The sequence below is a fragment of the Gobio gobio genome (assembly GCF_949357685.1).
Source record: "Gobio gobio genome assembly, chromosome: 5".
NCBI lineage: Eukaryota > Metazoa > Chordata > Actinopteri > Cypriniformes > Gobionidae > Gobio > Gobio gobio.
The window spans coordinates 59320672-59346537 of NC_137101.1; the positions used below are offsets into that span (position 1 = coordinate 59320672).

A 25866-nucleotide genomic window follows, 5' to 3' on the forward strand; every position below is an offset into this window, starting at 1 on the left:
CATGAAAGTACGTGTCCTTCAGGTCGATCGCTGCAAACCAATCTTGAGGACGGATGCACCTGAAGATGCGTTTCTGCGTTAGCATTCTGAACGGTAGCCTGTGAAGGGACTGGTTCAAGAACAGCAGGTCCAAGATCGGTCGTAACCCCTCCACCTTTCTTGGGTACAGTGAAGTACGGGCTGTAGAACCCAGATTTCATATCAGCTGGAGGGACCGGCTCTATCGTGTCCTTTGCCAGCAGGACTGCGATCTCCGCCCGGAGCACAGGGGTGTCTGCCTTCGCCACAGAGGTGAAGTGAATGCCCCTGAACTTGGGGGAGTGCCAGGCGAACTGAATCACATAGCCGAGTCTGATGGTGCGGATGAGCCAGCAAGGCGGACCGGGGGTACTAGCCAGGCCCCCAGCGACCGCGCAAGCGGAACCAACGGCACCACAGACGTACCCGGAGCGTAGCGGCGTGCAGGGACCCGACTCGGACGGCATGGGAGCAGCCCGAAGTGGGGTCTGAGTGTGCTGTGCAACACTTACCTGCTTCCGCTGAGGGGGTGTGTAAGTGTGGGAAGGCCGCTTGTGTGCGTCCCCACAGCCGGCACCCCCTGCTGGCAATCGGAGAGGAGCGTCGAACACCGCCAAGTGCGCTCTCTTGGGGCCCAGAGATATTGGAAACTGCTCTTTTATTGAAAATTTGGCACTGGGGCCAGCTGCGGAACAGAAATCAAAGGCGAAACAAGGATTTGAAGAGCAATTTCCTCTATCTCTGGACGGCCTGTCTCAGGGTCGCTTGCGACGGCGCTTGCTACCTGGCTTGGCAGGGGCCTGAGCAGGCTGGACGTCCTTCCCACGGCCGTCTCCGCGCCAACGCCCGGGTGGAGGCTGCTGCTGGGCTTTGGTGGGAGCAGAGGCGGCGGCGTGCGGACGTCCTCGGCGACGAGCAGCCGGAGGTGCTACGACCGGCGGTGGGGTGGAGGCCCGGAGTAACCTGTAAGCCTTCGCAGTCAGACCGGAAGAGAACTTACAGGCCTTGGACGGGAGATACGGGCCACCACGCTAGTTGGAAGCGGACGCCGGACACAGCTGCATCGCGAGGGTAGTGAGGAGGGAGGAGCCACCAGGTCGGTTCCGAGCACTGAAAGGCGTCGAATGTGACCGACTGAAAGGGAACTAATAATAAGTAATAAAGTTGACTTATTTTTTAAAAACATAAAAAAAAATGCCAATATTAAGCCCTAAACAAATAGAAATATTAGAAGAACCACTAACAATAGATGCATTCAAGAAAGCACTATTTACACTCCAAAACAATAAAGCCCCAGGTATGGATGGTTACCAATCAGAATTTTATAAACACTTTTTGCCAATAATCTCACCACTATTCCAAAGAGCTACTACAGATATCAAACTACAATCCACAGTACCACAACATATGAACACGGCGTTAATATTAGTCTTCCTTAAACCAAATAAAGATCCAACTATATGCTCTAGTTATCGTCCAATATCACTTATAAACACAGATGTGAAAATAATTAGTAAAACATTAGCAAATCGTCTAGAATTAAGCACTCCAACTCTTATCCATCCAGATCAAACAGGCTTTATTAAAGGACGCCACTCATCCAACAACACACGTTGACTATTCAATATAATTAATAGTTCTGCTAAACAAAAAACACATACGGCTATCGTCTCACTTGACGCCGAAAAGGCATACATTAGAAAAATATGGCTTTGGTAATAATTTCATACACTGGATCAAGTTGTTATACAGTACACCAACAGCTTCAGTTATCACCAATGACATTATATCATCACCATTTAAATTACAGAGAGGCACCAGGCAGGGATGCCCACTATCGCCGTTACTTTTTGCACTATTTATAGAACCATTGGCAATAACTATCAGACAAAATAAAAATATTATAAATCAAACAATACTGAACATAAAATATCATTATATGCAGATGACATTATACTATACATACAGAAACCAGAAAAATCATTGTCAGAAATCATTAAACTTTTCAACAACTACTCAAATATATCCGACTATTCCATAAATTGGGATAAATCAGTAATACTCCCATTATATAAAGACTTCGGCACTATTATCTTTAAAAATAATCAGTTTTGGATAGGTAACATTACATACTTAGGAATACACTTCTCCCCAAATATATCAGATCTGTTTGATCTCAATTTCACCCCGGCATTAAAAATGACAGAAAATGACTTAAAGAGATGGATGAACCTACCGCTATCAATTATAGGAAGAACAGCCACAATCAAAATGTCTGTATTACCGAAAATAAACTATCTTTTTACAATGATCCCTATACAACCCTCTAAAAAATGGTTTAATACGTTAGACAGCACAATAAACAATTTCTATTGGAAAAATCAGAAACCTAGAATTTGCATTACGAACATTACTAAAACCTAAAAAACAAGGAGGATTATCAGCACCTAACTTTCAATACTACTATCTTTCAGCACATATACAACACCTAACCAAATGGATAAATAACGACCACCACCACAGCCCATGGATACAATTAGAACAAACAGCATGCCAAGAAATCCCAATATCCGACTTACCACGTTTTAATAATACCATTAAAAAACACAGCCTATTTCTAAACACCGCAATCCAGACTACACTAATGGCTAGGTGGAAAACTAATAAAATAACCGGTCAATCTCTATCACCGCACAATCTTTCACCAATCTGGAATAACCCGGACTTCACCATTAATAAAATCCCACTTGTCAATAAACACTGGATGGAGAAGGGCGTTATATATTTACATCATCTATATAAGGACAATACATTTATACAATTTGCAGAGCTATCAAAAAAATACAATCTAGATAAAAAACATAATTACTTTTATTTACAAATAAAGAGTGCAATTACTTCTAAAATCGGTCGCATACAACTACAACAGGTACCAGTACCAGACAAACTGGGGACGATTAGCCAATCATCGAAACTAATAAGGAAAATATATGATTTATTAACCTCTGCAGATAATACACACTCGGTACCAGCTAAAAAATGGGAACAGGATCTCAATATACACACAGATATCAATTTCTGGAACACAATCTGTACAAATACATTTAGCTTCAGTATAAATACAAATATTCAATTAATCTAATACAAAGTAATACATAGAACGCATTTAACTCAACAAAAAATATTTAAAATGGGTATAACTGAAACAGACAAATGCATACACTGTACTCTAAACACACCGGACACATATCTTAATGCGCTATGGTTATGTCCGTCTGTCAGCCCATTCTGGAAGGAAGTTATCAAAACCATTTCAATAGTTTTTAACTGTAACATCCCTTTCTCCCCATCATAATGCCTGTTAGGTGATACATCAATAATACCCAATACAATAGAACACACTACTCCTATCTCTAGCCATTGCTAAGAAAACAATTATCTTACACTGGAAAGACAAAACAAATATCTCCACCACACACTGGACTCAATTATTAAGAAATCATATAACCTATGAAAGACAAACTGCAATAGAAAAAAAACGACTGGACACATTGACAAAACAATTCACCCCCCTTCTTTTAATCTAGATAAGTAGATATCATCCAAATATTCCCAAAAGACAAATTCTATTTACAAGATCTCTCTTTTCACAACCTTTTTTTTTGTTGTTGTTGTTGTTGTTGCTTTCTGTAGTTTTTTGTGTTATGTCTCAATATATATATTGTGTACAATTTCTGTATGTATTTTCACGAAACAAAAGTAATAAATACATACAATACTATTACTACTACTAATAATAAAAAATAATATTAAATAAAAATACATAAAATATTAATAATAATCTCAAAAGAAAACAATGCAAAAAAAGCTAATGGATCTAGAATATAAGCACAAGCATATATATATATATATAAGCATATATAAGCACAATAAGACTTTTATTCACAATAATGTCATAATAATGCTTTTGTATTTTCAGATACAGAGATCATAACAAAATATTGTTGAAATTTCACCTTAAAATGTGGTTTATGATTGCATATAAGTAAAACACATTTATAGAAGTAACACATTTATAAGCTAGCCCATAACTCTTACAATATTTTAAAGCCAAACAACACATTTCGCTCACATGTCAGATGATTAACTTAAAAATAAAAGTTTCTAGAATTATTTATATGCCATTTTTTCTTCTATAAATTTAGATGTATATTTAAAGGAATCTCAGTGTTTCCACAGACTAGTTTCAATTCAGAATGATATCACTGATCGGTAAAATGATTGCACCACTGCAGCTGCTGTTAGAGCAAATACGGCTGCCGAGTGAACAGACTTTCCTTGACAGAAACTTTGACTAAACTGAGAACAGAAGCAGAGTATAAATAAAAAACGAGCGAACAATAATCAGAAACGGGGAGTAATTCAGGTCAAAAAGAAACTCAAGGAACATAAACATATGATCAAAAACACAACAAAACTAAACATAACGCTGACAATATTAATAAAATGATAAATGGCGTAAATCAATGACATCTACATACATGACGAATGATTATAAAGGATTGAACTGAATATAAAACCAGAAAATAAAGCACAACACACAGGTATGGTTGAAGGAAGTAACACACACACACAGGTATTTACACAGGAATTGATCAACAAACCGTGTCTTAATTCCCTCAACTTTGAAGTTCTGTTCCTGTATCGCTTTCCTTGTTTTTTCTAACTTAACGTCTATGTCATTTGAGATCATCTTTGAACATCTTAAATTTTGAGTTAAAAGTCTTGGATTTGCTGGTATCATCCAGATATGTTTGCAATGAGTGTCATTGTATTTCCATCTTCTTTTGTCTCATATATGCTCTCTCGTCTCTGTTAGTATCCTTGCCTGTTTTTCTGGGGTTTTCTTGCTCTTCACCTTGTTTCCCTCACTCAACCAATACAACCAATAGGGCTCTAGCACTCAACCGGAGACTCTATAACATCTCACTGCTACTGTCAGGCTTACCTCTATGTCTCTGTATTCATGAACTTCTGCATCATGCCTCATATCTTGGGTTATCTAGTCAAGCCAGCGAGTGACAGATCATGCTCAGTTATCATCAACACAGTTTCACTGATGATCCAGAACCAACAGAAAACGTAGGATAAACCGCAAACCCAGGATAGAGTGTGTGTGTGAATGTGGTCTGGACTGTGTGGATGAGGCTCATTGTGTCTCCAGAGATGCTGTAGAAGGACAGAGTTCCTGCTCTGAGATCCACATACACACCTATTCTACTGCTGATGGGCTTTACATAGATGTCACTCTCTATGTAATTGTGCATGAATGAGTGATAGGAGGAAGAGGAGAACAAACTCCAGGACTGATTATTACGTCCAAACAAACACGCATTACCCCCTCCCTTCCTGCTGACGCTCTTATATGACACTGATATAGACACACTCCCACTCCACTCAATCTCCCAGTAACAGCGTCCACACACACTCTCTCTACACAACACCTGATTCGCTGAATCAAATCTGTCAGGATGATCAGGATACGGCTGAGGCTCTGTGAGAGTGTTAGTAATCACTCTGTTCCTCTCAGACAGACGGAGGCATTTATTCACTGTGTTCACGTCCGGAGTGAACTGATGGGAAACTGATGAAGATATAAACAAATCAGGGGTTAATTATAAAGGCATCTTTTACTCACCCTAGTGTTGTTTCAATGCCCTGTGTCCTCCCCTTTCTTTTTCGAACCAAAAATGTAGAAAAGTCCTGTACGCTCTCCTCTATATAATGGCAGTGAATAGCGACCAAAAAGGATAGGAAAAGTATTGCGTAATGATACGAGATGCGTGCCATATATGGAAAGTGTTCAGGAGAAATGCTATAAGGTTTCGCGAGAAAGAAACCGTATTATTCAGTCAACACACACTCTCAGGAACGCGCACAGAGTAAAGGCTGAGCTCAGTATTTTGACTGAATAATATGGTTCATTTTTATCTTTGCGAGATTCTTTTCTATACTTTTTGAAAAGTTTGAACCTGGTTGCTAATTCACTGCCATTACATGGAGGCGCACATGCAGGACAAATTTCTACTTTTGTGGTCCGAAAAAGAAAGAAGGACACAGGGAACAACACTAGGGTGTTTAAAATCGTGAGTGAGCGAGTGTGTAGACGTACATTTGTGTAGTCCTGCTGTAATCCAGATATCTCCTCCATGATCCACACTACAAAACACACACAGTGTCATAGTTAATCAGTTAGCACACACACACACACAAGGGGTTGAAAAACAACAGATTTTTATGTAGTTAACAGAAGTTATGTAGTTAAAGTTGAGTCTGCGTTGACTAATCGTTGATGATGTTATAAAAAACAAAAGTGATGGGAATGCTTTGCAACTAGAGGCTTAAGATTGTGAACAATCTTTGATGTTGGTTTGAGAAGCCTGACCCTCAAGCTGAGACTCAAACTCAGGTCACTTGTGTGGTATATTACGCTGCACACACTCTATTGCTCTGGCATATTGTTTATCAGTTTTTCTTATTTTTATCAAATGCTTTAATTTGTCTTTAGGTTGTTTTATATATCAAATACAGATTAAGTAGCACAGTAAGATCACATTTATTTAAATGCATTAGTGCGAGAGCGATTGCGTGTGAATTAATCATACCTGTGCAGCGCCTCTCACCTAGTGAATTTTATTTATTTCAAAAACAGAAAGAAATATATGCTAGAAATATTTTATTGATAAATCACAGGACTGTTGACAGTAAGTTTCTGCACTCCTGAATGTTTCTGTGTGTGCTCAATCTGCTTGTGATGTGCGAGCTACTCTCTGTATGTGTGTGTGCATATTACAATGTAGCAGAATATCATTTTTTAGGCCATTAACTGACCTGTACAATAAACTGTTTAAAACATACATCAACTTGATCAATATTGATTAAATATATATATATACGCTCACCTAAAGGATTATTAGGAACACCTGTTCAATTTCTCATTAATGCAATTATCTAATGAACCAATCACATGGCAGTTGCTTCAATGCATTTAGGGGTGTGGTCCTGGTCAAGACAATCTCCTGAACTCCAAACTGAATGTCAGAATGGGAAAGAAAGGTGATTTAAGCAATTTTGAGCGTGGCATGGTTGTTTGTGCCAGACAGGCCGGTCTGAGTATTTCACGATCTGCTCAGTTACTGGGATTTTCACGCACAACCATTTCTAGGGTTTACAAAGAATGGTGTGAAAAGGGAAAAACATCCAGTATGCGGCAGTCCTGTGGGCCAAAATGCCTTGTTGATGCTAGAGGTCAGAGGAGAATGGGCCGACTGATTCAAGCTGATAGAAGAGCAACTTTGACTGAAATAACCACTCGTTACAACCAAGGTATGCAGCAAAGCATTTGTGAAGCCACAACACGCACAACCTTGAGGCGGATGGGCTACAACAGCAGAAGACCCCACCGGGTACCACTCATCTCCACTACAAATAGGAAAAAGAGGCTACAATTTGCACAAGCTCACCAAAATTGGACAGTTGAAGACTGGAAAAATGTTGCCTGGTCTGATGAGTCTCGATTTCTGTTGAGACATTCAGATGGTAGAGTCACAATTTGGTGTAAACAGAATGAGAACATGGATCCATCATGCCTTGTTACCACTGTGCAGGCTGGTGGTGGTGGTGTAATGGTGTGGGGGATGTTTTCTTGGCACACTTTAGGCCCCTTAGTGCCAATTGGGCATCGTTTAAATGCCACGGCCTACCTGAGCATTGTTTCTGACCATGTCCATCCCTTTATGACCACCATGTACCCATCCTCTGATGGTTACTTCCAGCAGGATAATGCCCCATGTCACAAAGCTCGAATCATTTCAAATTGGTTTCTTGAACATGACAATGAGTTCACTGTACTAAAATGGCCCCCACAGTCACCAGATCTCAACCCAATAGAGCATCTTTGGGATGTGGTGGAATGGGAGCTTCGTGCCCTGGATGTGCATCCCACAAATCTCCATCAACTGCAAGATGCTCTCCTATCAATATGGGCCAACATTTCTAAAGAATACTTTCAGCACCTTGTTGAATCAATGCCACGTAGAATTAAGGCAGTTCCGAAGGCGAAATGGGGTCAAACACAGTATTAGTATGGTGTTCCTAATAATCCTTTAGGTGAATATATATATATATATATATATATATATATATATATATATATATATATATATATATATATATATATATATATATATATATATATATACACATTGGAGAGGACAAGTATTTGATACACTGCCGATATTGCAGGTTTACCCACTTACAAAGCATGTAGAAGTCTGTTTTTATCATAGGTACTCTTAAACTGTGAGAGACGGAATCGAAAACAAAAATCTCGAAAATCACATTGCATGATTTTTAAGTAATTAATAAGCATTTTATTGCATGATATAAGTATTTGATACATCAGAAAAGCAGAACTTAATATTTGGTACAGAAACCTTGGTTTACAATTACAGGGATCATACGTATCCTGTAGTTCTTGACCAGGTTTGCACACACTGCAGCAGGGATTTTGGCCCACTCCTCCATACAGACCTTCTCCAGATCCTTCAGGTTTCGGGCTGTTGCTGGGGCAATACAGACTTTCAGCTCCCTCCAAAGATTTTCTATTGGGTTCAGGTCTGGAGACTGGCTAGGCCACTCCAGGACCTTGAGATGCTTCTTACGGAGCCACTCCTTAGTTGCCCTGGCTGTGTGTTGCGGGTCGTTGTCATGCTGGAAGACCCAGCTACGACCCATCTTCAATGCTCTTGCTGAGGGAAGGAGGTTGTTGGCCAAGATCTCACGATGTATGGCCCCATTCATCCTCCCCTAAATACGGTGTAGTCGTCCTGTCTCCTTTGCAGAAAAGCATCCCCAAAGAATGTTTCCACCTCCATGCTTCACGGTTGGGATGGTTTTCTTGGGGTTGTACTCATCCTTCTTCTTCCTCCAAACACAGCGAGTGGAGTTTAGACCAGAAAGCTCTATTTTTGTCTCATCAGCCACATGACCTTCTCCCATTCCTCCTCTGGATCATCCAGATGGTCATTGACAAACTACAGACGGGCCTGGACATGTGCTGGCTTGAGCACGGGGACCTTACGTGTGCTGCAGGATTTTAATCCATGAGCGCGTAGTGTGTTACTAATGGTTTCCTTTGAGACTGTGGTCCCAGCTCTCTTCAGGTTATTGACCAGGTCCTGCCATGTAGTTCTAGGCTGATTTAATTAAATTTAATTTCTTACATTTATTTAGCGCTTTTCTAGGCACTCAAAGCTTTGCATATAGAAGGGGGGAATCTCCTCAACCACCACCAATGTGCAGCATCCACCTGGATGATGCGACGGCAGCCATATTGCGCCAGAACGCCCACCACACACCAGCTGATTGGTGGAGAGGAGACAGAGTGCTGAAGCCAATCAGTATATGGGGATCAATAGGAGGCCATGATGGACAGGGGCCAGTGGGCAAATTTGGCCAGGATGCCAGGGTTACACCCATACTCTTTATCGAAGGACATCCTGGGATTTATAATGACCACATAGAGTCAATTTGCAGTGTTACAGTATAGTGTCCCCATCACTATACTGGGGCGCTAGGACCCACACAGGGTGAGCACCCCCTGCTGGCCTCACTAATACCTCTACCAGCAGCAACCTTGTTTTCCCAGTTGGTCTCCCATGCAGGTACTAACCAGGCTCAGCCCTGCTTAGCTTCAGTGGGAAACCAGTCTTGGGCGACAGGGTGATATGGATGCTGGCCTCACCTCACCCTGATCACTCACCTTCCTCATGATTATTGATGCCCCACGAGGTGAGATCTTGCATGGTGCCCCAGACCGAGGGAGATTGACCGTCATCTTTAACTTCTTTCCTTCACCTTCTCACCAAGGTGCTTGACCATTTTCCCAGCCTTGTGCAGGTCTACAATTTTATCCTTGATGTCCTTACACTGCTCTCTGTTCTTGGCCATTGTGAAGAGGTTGGAGTCTGTTTGATTGAGTTTGTGGACAGGTGTCTTTTATACAGGTAACGAGTTCAAACAGGTGCAGTTTATACAGGTAATGAGTGGAGAACATGAGGGCTTCTAAAAGAAAAAACTAACAGGTCTGTAAGAGCCGGAATTCTTACTGGTTGGTAGGTGATCAAATACTTATGCCATGCAATAAAATGCAAATTAATTCTTTAAAAATCATACAATGTGATTTTCTGGATTTTTGTTTTAGATTCCGTCTCTCACAGTTGAAGAGTACCTATGATAAAAAGCACAGACCTCTACATGCTTTGTAAGTAGGAAAACCTGCAAAATCGGCAGTGTATCAAATACTTGTTCTCCCCACTGTGTGTGTATATATATATATATATATATATATATAGTGCATTTAATATGTAGGACATTAAGTCAGAACAGTACAATTTGCATGGCGTCATGATGTTGGTGTCAAAATCACATGATCAGCAAATATTCAAGTCTAGTCTAGATCAGCAAACATCATGGCAGAGCATTATAGTCAACAAGTCGATTAGTCTGTGCAATCCCTAACACACACACACACCCCATATATATATGGGGTATGGATGTATATGGGGAATATGGATGTAACTTTTGTAAATGTATGAAAGAAATAAAGTGTAACTTGTTTGTAATAAGTGAAGATTGTGTAATCAAAACTCTTTTTGCTCTACATACTTGAGTTTCTCCAGTCTGTAGTTTGGATGGTTGAGTTTATCAATGAGCAGCTTGACTCCTGAATCTCCTGGGTTATTGTAGCTCAGATCCAGCTCTCTCAGGTGTGAGGGATTTGAACTCAGAGCAGAAGACACATAACCACAGCCTTCTTGTGTCACCATACAGCCAGACAATCTACAAAGACATACAGCAACAGTCCACATGACATTAGTTTAGCAATCAGACATTACTATCACACACTGACCTGGGGTGCATTTCCCAAAAGTATTGTAAGCCTAAATTGATCATTGAGACCATAGGTGGCAAATGTTCTACAATTAACTTAGGCTTACAATGCTTTTGGGAAGTACAGCCCAGTGCAGTTTGTATTTGCACCAGTTATTTTCTGTAGATTCATTCACAAAAGTAGCAAAAGTGTCTGTGGAAGTATACCAGAGAAAATTTATTAATTTACTTTTCTAAATATAGTCATCAGACACATTTATACTTATTTGCATTATAGAAATTATTTGAACATTTATACCTATTTCAGCCTTTTATTAGGTATTATTTATTTATTAACTATTTTAAAAGACTTAAATAACCTGCAGTAATTTCAAGTGACTACTATAAAAACTAAGTGTTGTGCTTTTTGCAAAAACAATAAAAAAGGATGCAAGTTCTGTCGTCATTCTGCAACACATCTGAAAATGAACCGTAACTTAGTGAATACTAAACCACAGACATGAGAGATGTCTTTAGAAAGCTTGAAGTATCTTCTTTTAAATGAGGTAATTAATACCAAAATAAATATACTCTATTTATGTAATCCCTATGAAACCAACGAGAGGTACAATCATCCCCTTCTGACCTCATTATCTGTAATGTGACCACACCCACACGCATTTGAGCCTTTCACATGCTAATTGTCCACGCAGGAACCACGCTAACCTGTAAACGGCCCCATCACCTCAAAACAAAGTATCAAGCTTCATTATTTCACTGCTTTTCATCGATTTTGGAAGGGAGGATACATAAATTCCAACATTTCAGTACACGCTGCCACTAGTTTTCTATATTTCTAATTTTTTTCTCTCAAATACAGACTCCATCTCTTCCCACGGTACTGTGAGCTCTGCCATGATTACTGTCCCATGGTACTGTACAAAGTTGAACCACAGGATGATGTCTGGCCGCAGAGAGGTTGTTATTATCTCAGATGGAAACTTGAGCTGCTAGTTGAGATCAACTCTCATCTGCCACTCGCATCCAGGTTTCAGAATGGACTACTTTCTCCTGCTGATGTTTTCTGCTGCAGTTCCTTGCCTGACGAAGCATATTTTTGGTTTGGAAGATGGTGGACTAGCTTTATTGGCTACTTTATTGGCCACCAGCCTTGGGTGAGAGCAGCTTTACAGATTTTTCAGTTTTTGGCATTGCATAGACTGGAGGTTGTTTCTTTGCCATTCCAGAGCTGAATGTTCTGGGGGCTTAGAAGAATGGTGTATGTGGACCTAATAAGGGAGCTTAGTCTAGCCTGTGGAACCTTCCACATGTCGACCCAAGTTATGGTCTGACTGGATGACTGCCCTCCCAATTTGTCCACCTTCCTTGCTTCTACTGGCTCACAGCTCTGATTTTCAAAGATTCATCCTCCATTCTGATGACTTCTGTTCACTGCTGCGACCACCCAACTATCTCCTGATGCTTCAGTTGACTGATGGCCTGATCGATCATTTTCTGAACTCTCCATTTTTGTCCTGTTCTTACTGGGGCCTTGGCTTTCTGTATGACTTGTTCAACTCAAAGCTTTTGCAGGTTGCCTTCACCTACATTCAGCCTTCACAACTCACAACCAAGTTCTAAACTTGGTCCTTACAGTCATATTGTATATTTATATGATTGCATCACAACCTTTTCAATTTGATATTCATACTAAGCCATATCCTATTCTCTCAAGAAGGTGTTTCATTGAATTGCCATTTGGTGTGTGGTGTTAATTTTGAACCCTGGCTGAGATAATAAGGGTGCACACAGCCAGTCCTATAGTTATTAAGAAATTGTTCTCAAACATAACTACATAATTATTATGTGTTATTAGTAAATTTCACATGAAAGTTATAAGAATAAATACTGATTCAGTGTGGTTTTTGTTACTCATTGATGCGTGAACTTCCCCTTTAAATAACGCAACACTTTGCCCTCTGTGTGTACGACACTGCTTGCATTAAGCACTATTAGAACTGAATGAATCGATTCAGCATTCAACACCATCCGTAAAGATACGTTAAATTTGTCAACGTGATTTAATAAAGGATGTATTCATGTTGTGAATTTGCACATTTTATTAAACCATTTTTAAATTGGCCGCGAAAGTTTTATATGGGACAATTACAAAACACACTGATTCTTTTAACAATGCATTGGCGCAAAAACATTTTGGAGGAGCAATAAGAGAAGAAAGCTTTATAGAGTCAAAATATAACTGATAATCATGAAATGCTGAAGTAAGTGTGCAGTTATATTTTGCCTCTAACACACATGAGCAATGCTATCTGCCCATTCACAGCGGGATTTCTAGACTGCCACAAATACTGCCCTAAAATAAATATTTGTACCAGTTATTTTAATTGGCCTTTAGTTTAAATTTAGCTTTATTTTATGGTTAAAAAAAGTGTTACCTTGCCAAAGCATTGACCGAGCTCATTGATCTAATGGTGTTGTTGAGCCAGCGCTCCAAACGCAAACTTTTTGGATAGTAGCATATAGGAATCGTCAGATTGACAGTTCTCTGATCCAATAGTGTGGGGGAACTAGTGGGGGCGGCAATAACATTTTTTAGGGTGGCCGTGACACCCTTTACACACAAACATCAGTGCCAGATATGCGCTTAGTGGCGCCCCCTCATACATATAGTTCATTATTTTAAAACCATTCACCTCAGTATCTCAACCTGACAGTTTGGACTCTTCAGTCCATCAGAAAGAATCTTCACTCCAGAATCCTGCAGTTCATTGTTACTCAGGTCCAGCTCTCTCAGGACAGAGTTTGAGGATTGTAAAACTGAAGACAAACTCTCACAACACTGAGCAGTGAGATTACATGTTGGAAATCTGACGAAAAACACAATGTAATTGCATACAGAATAAATCTTAGCAGTGCAATTTTTAATAATTAAATTATAGCTAAAAAAAAATAAAGTATTTGAACTCAAACCTCAGTATTTCCATCTGACAGTTTGAACTCTTTAGTCCATCAGAAAGAAGCTTCACTCCAGAATCCTGCAGGTCATTGTTACTCAGGTCCAGCTCTCTCAGGAAAGAGTCTGAGGATTGTAAAACTGAAGACAAACGTTCACAGGACTGAGCAGTGAGATTACAGAACTGTAGCCTGTGTTGAGAACAAAGCAAACAGCAACAGTAATGATTATTAGGTAGAGTTTATAATCTGAGCTTGGAAAAACCTTTGACTGTACTGATGTAAGCAAAGCTAAAATAATTTTGTCTTCTTAAAACATCAAACCAGTATTAAAACATCACAAACATTACATTTAGTAGTTTTTCTGAACAGTCTAGGCCAACAAGTCACCCATTTAAAATGAAGGCCCATTTATTAAACACTAACAGTGTATATAAATGAATATAAAGAAGACTCTTACAGTGCTCTTCTGGTGTTTTTGATCACTGGCAGCAGTCTCATCAGTGCTTCATCAGATCTTCTGTATTTCTGCAGTTCAAACATCTCTTGAGTCTCTTCTGACATGAGGAGCACAAACACCAGACCAGACCACTGAGCAGAGGAGAGATTCTGTGCTGAAAGATTTCCTGAGCTCAGATTCTTCTGAATTTCCTCCACAAAGTCATCTTTCAGTTCACTCAGACAGTAAAAGAGATTGATGGTCCTTTCCACTGATTTCTCCTTCTCTATTGTCTGTTTGATATAATCAGCAGTGTTTTTCATGTTCTCTGTTTTGAGTTCTAGTTCTGGCAGTAGTTCCTTCAGGTCACTCTGATTGGACTCCAGTGAGAGACCCAGGAAGAACCGGAGGAAAAGGTCCAGGTGTCCATTCTCGCTTTGTAAGGCCTTGTTTATCACAGCCTTGTGAAGCTGAAACAGTGGCTTTTTGGACAGTTTCCATGTCAGTTTTTCTGTCCAGGATTGAAGAAATAGGTCAGCTTTCTCATCTTTGCCCATCAAAAACACATAAAGAGCAGCAAGGAATTCCTGGACACTGAGATGTACAAAGCTGAACACACTTCTTGCTGAAACAGCCTTTTCCTCCTGAAAGATCTGAGTGCATAACCCAGAGTACACAGACCCTTCACTGACATCTAGTCCACATTCCTCAAGATCTTCTTTGTAGAAAATCAGATTTCCTTTCTCCAGCTGTTGAAAGGCCAGTTTCCCAAGCTTCAGAATGATCTGATCAAAAGACCATGCATTGGCTTTAGTTTCAGGACTGTATTTTGTTTGCATTTGTTGCTGCTGAGTAAGAAAGAAGTTTATGTACATTTCTGTGAGAGTTGTAGGTGTTTTGTCATTTCTCTCTCGAGCCAGTAGAGGCTGAAGAACAGTAAGAGAGATCCAGCAGAAGATGGGGATGTGACACATGATGTACAGGCTCCTGAATTTCTTGATGTGACTGATGAGATTTATAGCAACCTCAGGTCTTCCGTTTTTGTTGAAGTATTGCTCTTTCTGCTCATCGTTGAATCCACGCACCTCTGTCACCTGATCAATGTAGTCACGGGGTATCAGACTGGCTGCTGCTGGTCTGGATGTGATCCAGATGAGAGCAGAAGGAACCAGGTGTCTCTTGATCAGGCTTGTAACTATCTTGCTCACTGTTGTTATTTTGTGAACATCTGTAACTCTGTCACCCTCTTTAAATCTCAAAGGGAAGCGGCATTCATCCAGCCCATCAAAAATGAACATGACCTTACCATCACCATCAGGAAGAGAGGGCATTTCTTCAGTACCGCTAAAGAAGTATTCATGAAGAAGTCCCACGAGACTGTAGTTTTTTGTGATCAAATTTAGCTCACGGAACGGCAGAGGTAAAATGAAGGCGATATCCTGATTTTCCTTTCCTTCAGCCCAGTCAAGGATGAATTTATTGACAGAGACAGTTTTTCCCACCCCTGCGATCCCCATTGTCAGCACCTTTCTGTTTTGTTGATCATTATGGACTTTGAAAATGTTATTGCACTGGATCGGTGTGTCTTTGGCATGATTCATTTCGATCTGTCTCACCTCGTGTTCATTCACTCTTCCTCCAGTCTCATTCGCCACCACATATAAATCAGTGTATATATCGTTCAGGTATTTCTGATGACCCGTCTGTGAATTACCGATCAATATCCGCTTGTAGTCCTGTTTCAATTTGTCCTTCAGTCTGAGGCTAATCTCATGAAGAACGGCCTTTCTGTTCTCTGCAGCTGAGCCTTTGAGAAAGAGGGTGAAAAGTCAGCAAAGAGCAAGAGATCAATTTTAATAAAATTATAATAACATGTTTAGATAAATTCTAAACTGGTTTTTAATTTCTATTACCAAAAAACCCCGAACATACATGTGTGGTAACTTGAACACTGTCTACTACATTCAAATAAATCACATTCATACTTCAACTGTGTTTACATGCACAATCTTACACAGAATATGTTTAAATTGACAACATGTCAAGTTACATGAATATGTCACAGGTCGGGGCGGGCCAACCCAGACTGCACCCACCTCTGAAAAACCCGGGAACCACCTCGAGGAACGTGTCAAGGACCAGACAGACAAGAGAATTAAATAATACAGTTTATTTATTTTAAAAGGTCAATGAATTGGATAAGTCCTAATTAAAATCTTCTTCTTGCCACCAGGACAGTTCAAGAGTCTACAGACCTCCCGGGACGGGAGGGGAGGGACGCTCGGGACGGACCGGAGGCTCGCCGGAGGGGAATCAGGGGGGAATCCCCGCACCGTCCAGGTAGGTCACCGGGTAAGTATTCCTCTACGGGACTCAAGAGGGGAGGCCGTGGTCATACGAACCCCATTCAGACTGGAACCAGGTAAGTATGCCGATGCGAGGGCGAAGCGAGTCACTGGGGTTACTCCGGAGGGAGGTACTCAGAGGTGGGGGCAAGCGAGCCACTCTCTTCTTCTTCTGAGCAGGGTAAAGGCTTCCAAATAGGGCGTGTGGGGACCACCAGGCGGGGGGACACTTTGAGCGGGGCGCTCACGTCAGCTGAACACTGGGACAGACACAGCACAGTTTCGACGGTTCAACAGTATGTGAAGCTTTTCAGCTGATATACCTTCTCTCCTTTCAAACGGGGTCAGGGCTTCCAATATGGGCGTGTGGAGACCACCAGGCGGGGAGGACACTTTGGGCAGAACGCTCCACTTCAGCTGAGCACTGGAACAGTACAGCAAGGTCTCAACGGTTCAACAGTATGGGAAGCTTTTCAACTGATATACCTTCTCTCCTTTTGAACAGGGTAAAGGCTTCCAATAGGGGCGTGTGGAGACCACCAGGCGAGAAGGACACTTTGGGCGGAACACTCGACCACCAGGCGGGGAGGATACTTTGGGCGGAACACTCCACTTCAGCTGAGCACTGGAACAGTACAGCAAGGTCTCAACGGTTCAACAGTGTGTGAAGCTTTGCAACTGATATACCTTCTCTCCTTTGAACAGGATCAAGGCTTCCAATAAGGGCGTGTGGAGACCACCAGGCGGGTCGGATAGACACAGCACAGTTTCAACGGTTCAACAGTACATGAAGCTTGCAACTGATATACCTTTTCTTCTTCTGAACAGGGTAAAGGCTTCCAATAGGGGCGTGTGGAGACCACCAGGCGGGGAGGGCACTTTGAGCGGGACGTTCACTTCGGCTGAACACTGGGATAGACACAGCACAGTTTCAACGGTTCAACAGTACATGACGCTTGCAACTGATATACCTTTTCTTCTTCTGAACAGGGTAAAGGCTTCCAATAGGGGCGTGTGGAGACCACCAGGCGGGGAGGGCACTTTGAGCGGGAGGCTCACTTCGGCTGAGCACTAGAACAGACACAGCACAGTTTCAACAGTACATGATATATGAAACACTCAGCACTAGCGGGGCCGGGTCTTTTCAAGCCGGAAGTTGGGCAGTTGCTTTATCAAGACCCTTCGTTAGAGACAGCGGGTGGAAGACTGTAGGAGAGGAGTGCACGGCAGACTTCTATTACTTCTCCACACACAAATTTCACTTCACAGCACAAACCGTGTAAATCTTCACTTCAGGCACTGCAATTCCACTCGCACACCGTGCATTCAGGCCAGCACTCACCCACCGGTCTTTTCTCCCACCAGATCGGATCTCGTCCTCGATCAGGGCTTGACTTTGCTCCGGGAAAGCAGAAGAATGATGCAGCGATCACCACATTCGGCAAGGAGAGGACAGAAGTTGGAGACAGATCGTTAATTCACTCGGTGTAATGTTCACTCGTGCCAAACGTTTTCCAAACTCTCCACACCACTTCAGTGTTAGTGCATATAAACAACGGATCAAATACTCATCACTTGCGTCTTTCTCGCTACGGACGATATTCCTCAAGTCTTCGCTGCCAAATACTTCACTCCTTCCTTCCTCTTCCACAACTCCAATCTTCCCCACTCCACAGCCCAGCCTCAATAAAAAGAGCAACCTGCTGACAAACACAGCATCATACGGGAGGAGATCCACCCCAACAGTCTGTTTTCTCCCTGTTTTTAAAGCCTCATCTCAATAGGTGTCCCTCTCACAGCGTTCTCTATAATTGCCCCACACCTGCTGTCACTCAGGCAATCAGCCCCGCCGCCACGGCAACAGATTCACAGGGCATAGACCGGAGGCCCGTTGCACAAAAGTAGAATTAAGACATCCAGGATAAATGACTGAGCTGAGCTCAATGAAGCCAAAACAAGTGCATCCAGGCTTAATTGGTTGCACAAAGACCAAGCCAGGATGAGCAGACACGGATTCATCAAGCCAGGTTAAACCAATCTTGGATAGGTGCGCGCTCACGGCTCACTCAAATAGACCCGCCACCGATCACAGATTCACTGATTCACCATGGCAACTAGAGCGGCGTACTTTTCCCCGTTGGAGGCATAAATCCTCATGGAGGCATACGAGGAGGTAAAAGACATAATTAAGAAGAAAGGCAACACCGCCACAGTGATAAAGCAAAGAGAAAAAGTATTGCAGACCTCCTGAATGCGTAAGTAGTGCACAATTACACACTCACCGCTCTGCTGAAACATCACAATTACAATCCAAATAGTTAATTCACATCTCCAAAAATGCAGTTGTACACTGATTATGAAACAGTTTAACTTTTAATTGAAATGGACAACAGATATGAGTGAAATTGTGTAAAGTAACCCCATCACACTGTATAAGGCTTTGATAAATTATTATCAAAGGCTTACATAATTACTACGCTTAGTAGTAGGCTACAGTTTAATCTTAGCCGTTGTACTCTGCTTCTTATGCTGTCCACCGATTTTTTTTTTTTTTTTTGGCCTCTTATGATGTTTGTGCTGTATACTGTGTGTAATACAAGCTTGCAGGGAGGCTACTGCTTCCATTCATTTGTCTGTTCAGTTGATGTGTATGGATTTGTCCTGCATTTACCGCAGTGTGCAGACAAGCGGGGTGTGTTTTATATATATATATATATATATATATATATATATATATATATATATATATATATATATATTATATATTTATATATATATATATATATATATATATATATATATATATATATATATATATATATATATATATATTATATATATATATATATATATATATATATATATATATATATATATATATATATATATATATATATATATATATATATATATATATATATATATATATATATATATATATATATATATTTATTTATTTATTTATATATATATATATATATATATATATATATATACTGTATATATAATCTCTATCTTTGAATGTGTATTTATCCTTTTGTTGTATTGTTGAGTCACTGTGTGACTTCAGTTTCGAAAGGAGCTGATGGTTTACCTGCTTTGTTTTATCCTTATTCAATAAAGGAACCTAATGTTACACTTTGTGTTTTTATATTTATATGGAATGTGTATTTTATACGACCGAGTATTAGGGCCACACTGAGGAAGAAGGAAAAAGTCATACATTTATGAGGCTGGTTCTTTCTGCGGAAAAGATGCATATTCTTTTTACAGTCCTGATACTTATGACAATGTGACGCTGATGTGCCAAAAGATTAAGTATGTCCTTGTTTGTGAAACCATACTGAAGAACAATTCCACGAAATGCCCCACAGCTGTCATTTTAACAACCGTCTTCCTCTAAAACAACGGGTTACAATATTATGACTTAATTTTTCGAAGTCTGTGACTTTTCTTTTTTTTCCTCTGTGGCCCTAATATTCTATCATTTTTATATATAGCCTTATAGTCTATGGGAAACCGTAAATTATCTAATGATAGCAACATCATCTAAAAATCATAATTTATCCAAAATTATTGAAATTATGATCACAAACGTTTAAATAATGACAGTGGGTCTAGTTATATGTGATAACAATGTGTAGTGGGCAGTGGAATAACTATTGGTTTCCGTTTGTGGTGACTGCTGACTGACATAAGGGATGAGATTAAATAGATCCTGGAATTTAGCCTGGTCTGGAGCAGGCTAGCTCCACAGAATAAATCTCCATGGTAATTTATACCATAACTTCCAACTGCCACCCTATCCAGCTTTAGTGCAACCGGATCACGGATAAATTGAGCCAGGATCACCAAGATATCCCGGCTTAATCCCTTATCCTAGTTTTGTGCAATAGGCCTCGGGTGTTCACTGGAAAATCCTGAACAACTGCATTCACCAGGATCTTAGTCCCGTTAGGTTTGTTTTGTCACCCCGTGACAAATACCTTGTGCATCATAATTATTTTAGTAACTTTATTTGACGCCAATGATATATAGTTCTATCATGACAACTCTGAAGATTTTTTAGCATGGTAATCATCAACAATGTTAATGTATTTGATCTTGGCGGAATATACAATGACCACTGTAAACTGGGTGTCACTGAGGACACCTTTATTTGTATAAGATCTGTATTTGCTGCTTTTCTTTTGTTTCCATGTATAGGCAGTGATTGTAATTTACCCCAACTCTCTTTTGAATGAGCTCCAACAGGTGCAGATGCCTTCATATTGCCTTCAGCCTGATCTGTGTGTGTGTGTGTGTGTGTGTGTGTGTGTGTGTGTGTGTGTGTGTGTGTGTGTGTGTGTGTGTGTGTGTGTGTGTGTGTGTGTGTGTGTGTGTGTGTGTGTGTGTGTGTGTGTGTGTGTGTGTGAGAGAGAGAGAGAGAGAGAGGTTAATTCTCTGGGATACATAAATCACACAAACACATCAGCAATGCAAGAGGAAAGTTTAAGTTAATAACATTACAGTCACAGTGAATTAAACGTTACCTTGTTTATGATCGTTCTCCAGCTGCTCGGCTAGTTCATTTTGGTTCATCTTCCTCAGGATCTCCACCGTAATCTTCACAGCTTCTTCTGGTCCAAAACGTGCTACCATCTTATCCACAGTTTTTAACCTATTTGCATTCTCCATTTCAGAATATGATATATGCTTATCATTCTTTAAGTGCCATTGAAACCGCTCCAGATCATCTTTTACCAGGTCCATTAGGGAGTTCACGAGCAGCTCTTTAACAGATGCCATCGCCCTTCACCAATTCACTGCTGCAGGACAAAAAGAAAAGAAAAAAAGTAGTTTCACTCTTTTTTTAAACACTTTTTTATTGAGCAGATTCATAAATGACAATAAGTGCATGACAAACTTTTTTTGCATGAAAAATTATACAAATACCCTGAAATGTATCCCTAACCATCCCAAATTCTCCCGCAAAACCAAGAAAGTAAAAAGAAAAAAAAAAGAAAAGAAAAAAGGGGGTGAGGGGTAAATCGAATCTCCAATGAAGGTACAGTCTAAACATAGGAAAGAACAGGGTTCCACTTTTCATAAAATGAGTTAAAAGAGTCTCTAATTGAGTGTCTAATTTTTTCCAGGTGTAGAAAGGACAATAAGTCCTTCAACCAAGAGGGGGGCGGGGGGCAAGGAGATGCAATCCAATCCTTAATAAAATCCCCCAAATTATTTAGTTGATTTTTTTCCTTGGGCAATTCAGCCTGGAAATGCTTGAATCCAAATGAATGCCTAGAAATTCAATGGATATTTCTGGGCTCAATATTTTTTCCTGGGCGATGGGGTTCCCGAGCACTGTGCACTGTGTTGTGTCTTGCCTTGATTTTGGAGTATTTGCATTGGACAGTCACTGCTCCTCATCCCCACTCAGGAGAAAAACAAAGCCACAAAAAAAGACCATGAACACTTGGCCCGAGGGAGCTCTCTCTTAACTGTTGGATAACAGAAAAAAACAAAAACTGTACAGACAGTGTCACTGTCAACAAACAGATTCAGGTATTTCCTAACCAGAAATGACAACCCTGGATGATAAGTGAGATACAATCTTTACTCAAAGTGCACAGCTACACCTTCAGGTCTGATGATAAGGCCCTGTATAGTGTATAACAGCCAACGAGGAGAGGCATTATACACAGCAAGAAAGGAAAATTGAGGTTCATTTCACAGACAATAACCCAATGAGAGTGTGGCAGGATTCGAAGCATTACCAATTACAAAAAAAAAAATGCTGTCAAACATTACATAAAAACAGGTTTTGAAAACCACTGCAAATGTTTTATTGAGAGTATAATATATTAAATGGCACAAATATCGATTTCGATCAGTTCATATGTATATAGCCTACTGTACATATAAGTAAAAATAAGTTTGCCTTAGCACTATTTTAAATGTTTCTTGGGTTAAATTATATGTGCTCGCATTCGTTAATATTCACTTGTGTGTGCTTATATAAGTATCATTAAAAATAGTAGAATGTAAGTTATTAAAGTTAGTTATTTAATAAAGTTAATAAAGTTATTAACGTTAGTTTTAAGTTATTAATGCAAAATCTAAAAATAAGTAAGCAGTTATGATCTGCAATACTTTTTTGAGCAACTAGACTACATGTATATTTATTAAAGAGCCATACAGGCACCTGGTGGATAATGGCATTACAAATGAAGATTATTATTTTATTTTCTAGCCACAAAATGACTCTAATTTGCCTCTTTGAATTGGAATTCTCTATTTTAACCTTAATTATTACACTAATTGTAATATAAACAAGAAAAATATTAGAAGAAAGTTGGAGTGTGACCAATTAGTAAGGCATACCTGAGGGCTAAATACAAGAAAAACATTAACATTAATGTTAAAGGGTTAGTTCACCCAAAAATGAAAATTCTGTCATTAATTACTTACCCTCATGTCGTTCGACACCCGTAAGACCTCCGTTCATCTTCGGAACACAAATTAAGATATTTTATTTTAAATCTGATGGCTCTGAAAGGCCTCCATTGGCACAATGCACAGTTCACTCTCAAGACCCTTAAAAGGTACTAAAGACGTCGTTACAAAGTCCATCTCACTACAGTGGTTCTAAAATAGTCGAATCATGTAAAAAGTTTTTCATGTTTTTTAAATTAAAAAGTCGAATCATGATTCGGATCGCGTGTCAAACCGCCAAACTGCTGAAATTTGGCGATCCAAACTGCTGATTCGGCTCACTGATTCATAACGCTTCATGAGGCCGTGTTTTGAAATCGTCATCACTATATAAGTCGTTATTTAGGGTTTTTTGGCGCACAAAAACTATTCTCGCCGATTCATAAAGTTATTGTAGAACCACTGTAGTGAGATGGACTTTGTAACGACGTCTTTAGTACCTTTTAAGGGTCTTGAGAGTGAACCGTGCATTGTGCCAATGGAGGCCTTTCAGAGCCATCAGATTTCAACTAAAATATCTTAATTTGTGTTCCGAAGATGAACGGAGGTCTTACGGGTGTCGAACGACATGAGGGTAAGTAATTAATGACAGAATTTTCATTTTTGGGTGAACTAACCCTTTAACAATATTGCATCTCCATCACTCTCCAAGTCTCCATAATAAAACGGTCAGGGTTGACGTAATAATCAATGCACAATATGCTGTACTGTTTACCAAAACTTGGTGCAAATACCTGTATAGTGAAGCTGTTTTCTATCCGCTTAAGCCATTCAAATGTATTGACACAGCGCTAGAAGTATTGAGAGCTCATGAACCATGTGACCGCGCGCCACCGCAAGATGAGAGCATGTCGCAGCTCTGTTTTTCAACGCCTCTGGCTTTAACTGTTATGCCTCATTAAAGGGATAGTTCACCCAAAAATGAAAATTCTGTCATCATTTACTCACCCTCAAGTTGTTCCAAACCTGTATGAGTTTCTTTGTTCTGCTGAACACAAAAGAAGATATTTAGAAGAGTGTTTGTAACAAAGCAGATAGAGCAACCATTGACTACCATAGTATTTTTTCCCCTACTATGGTAGTTAATGGTTGCTCTCTCTGCTTGGTGTTCAGCAGAACAAATAAACTCATACAGGTTTGGAACAACATGAGGGTGAGTAAATGATGACAGAATTTTTGGGTGAACTATACCTTTAAGTGCGCCAAAACGGTATTTATTGTTTGAATTTTGCATTAAAACGAAAAAAAAAATGTTAAAAGCTTAGACCTTGTTTAATATCAAAAGCAGGTTTGGCATTTTGGCGTGAGATTAAGTTGGGCAGAGTGAGACATTGAGACAGAGCCTGAAAGCGTGTGTCTCATGCCAAATGCGTGGCAACCCTGCAAATGTCTTATTAAAAATAAATACAAATGTATAAAACTGATCCCAGATTAGGTAAAAACCATAAACACTGGTTCACTGAGATCTTCCCCAACAGCTCACCAATGACATTTCAAAACGTTTAGAAACAGTTGTGATGTAAAACAGCATTGTTTACTGAAATCACGTGACTTTGGCAATCACAATACACTTATAGTTAGTGCTAAGCTAAAAATGGTTAGCATTTCCTTTTGTATGCAATGGTGTAATTCACTGGCTAAATAAATAAATATAATAAACATTAATTTGACTGATAGTATTATTTGTTTCTTCTATATTTTAATAGATGAATGTCGCCATTTATGAAGAGAGAACAGATACAGAGACATATGAGGCATCAGAAAGCTGTATTGTTTAAATCTGCAAAGCAAGTCATTGCTTTGAGTTTTGTTAGCAATACAAAAGTTAATAAACAATGTGTCAGTGATGTTTGTTAAGTCTAGATCAATGTGAATGGATACATGACACTGTTAAATCTATACATGTCAGTATTTTATGAAGTAGTATTTACTTACCATGAATAATGACGGTGTGGATGTTTCTTGTCCCTCCACTGAACTTGAACTGTCTTGAGCAGAAGTTACTTTGAAACTCCTTTAAATGTGTGTTTTCATAAAGGACGGTGGAAGCGGGGAGTTTCCTTCAGAGCGTAAACCTGTTATACCAGGACTTTCTCAGAAAACGAATAGAACCAGTTTTCGTAAGAACACGTGACATAAGAGTGAACTTATGTGGATAATCACTGTCTGTCATCAAAACACCCACACACAACATATCTGAAATTACAGGTAAAAAGAGAGAGATAAACGGACAGATATGATTAGCATGTCCTAATAAAGGGTACTCTTTTATGAAAGTTTTCATAAAAGAGTACCCTTACAAAAAAGTTGATTTTATGAAGTATACTAAAGTAATGTTCAAGTATATTTTTAAATATACTTTAAGTATACTAATATAAATGTTTACTTGTAGAAACTTGTAAGTGTACTATTTCAATACAGCTTGGGGGGCTAAATTGGCCAACTTTTAGAATATACAAGTATTCGTTTAAGTGTACTGCTTCTGTAATACAAATGAACTTATAAGTATACTAGTAGTATATATAGTATAGTAGTTAATAATAATAATAATAATAATAATAATAATAATAATAATAATAATAATAATAATAATGCATTTTATTTAATGGCGCCCAACACCCAAGGTCACCTCACAAGCAATCAAGACTCAATAAAACATATTATAAATAAGCCTGTATAAAA

At 39.7% G+C, this 25866-nt stretch overlaps 1 protein-coding gene across 1 annotated transcript; it reads right to left on the bottom strand.

Moving 5' to 3' along the window:
- Positions 1-3938: 3938 nt before the first annotated feature.
- LOC307127083 (NACHT, LRR and PYD domains-containing protein 3-like) lies at positions 3939-25238 on the bottom strand. Its single transcript, XM_079818072.1, has 9 exons — positions 25120-25238; positions 21240-21515; positions 20932-20994; positions 14384-16169; positions 13942-14115; positions 13665-13838; positions 10747-10920; positions 6191-6237; positions 3939-5662 (listed from the first exon to the last, which is right to left on the bottom strand). Exons 2-9 carry the CDS (start codon positions 21493-21495, stop codon positions 5121-5123), a joined length of 3216 nt encoding a protein of 1071 aa, XP_079674198.1. The 5' UTR covers positions 21496-21515; positions 25120-25238; the 3' UTR covers positions 3939-5120.
- Between the last annotated feature and the right edge of the window lie 628 nt (positions 25239-25866).

What these genes read in the sequence shown, in the direction of transcription:
- LOC307127083 (XM_079818072.1), bottom strand. Translation starts at nt 21,495, where the DNA reads ATGGCATCTGTTAAAGAGCTGCTCGTGAACTCCCTAATGGACCTGGTA. An exon ending in AAAAACACCAGAAGAGCACT is followed by an intron (nt 14,116 to 14,383) that starts GTAAGAGTCTTC and finishes TTCTCAACACAG; the next exon opens with GCTACAGTTCTGTAATCTCA. An exon ending in TACAGACTGGAGAAACTCAA is followed by an intron (nt 6,238 to 10,746) that starts GTATGTAGAGCA and finishes TGTGTTTTGTAG; the next exon opens with TGTGGATCATGGAGGAGATA.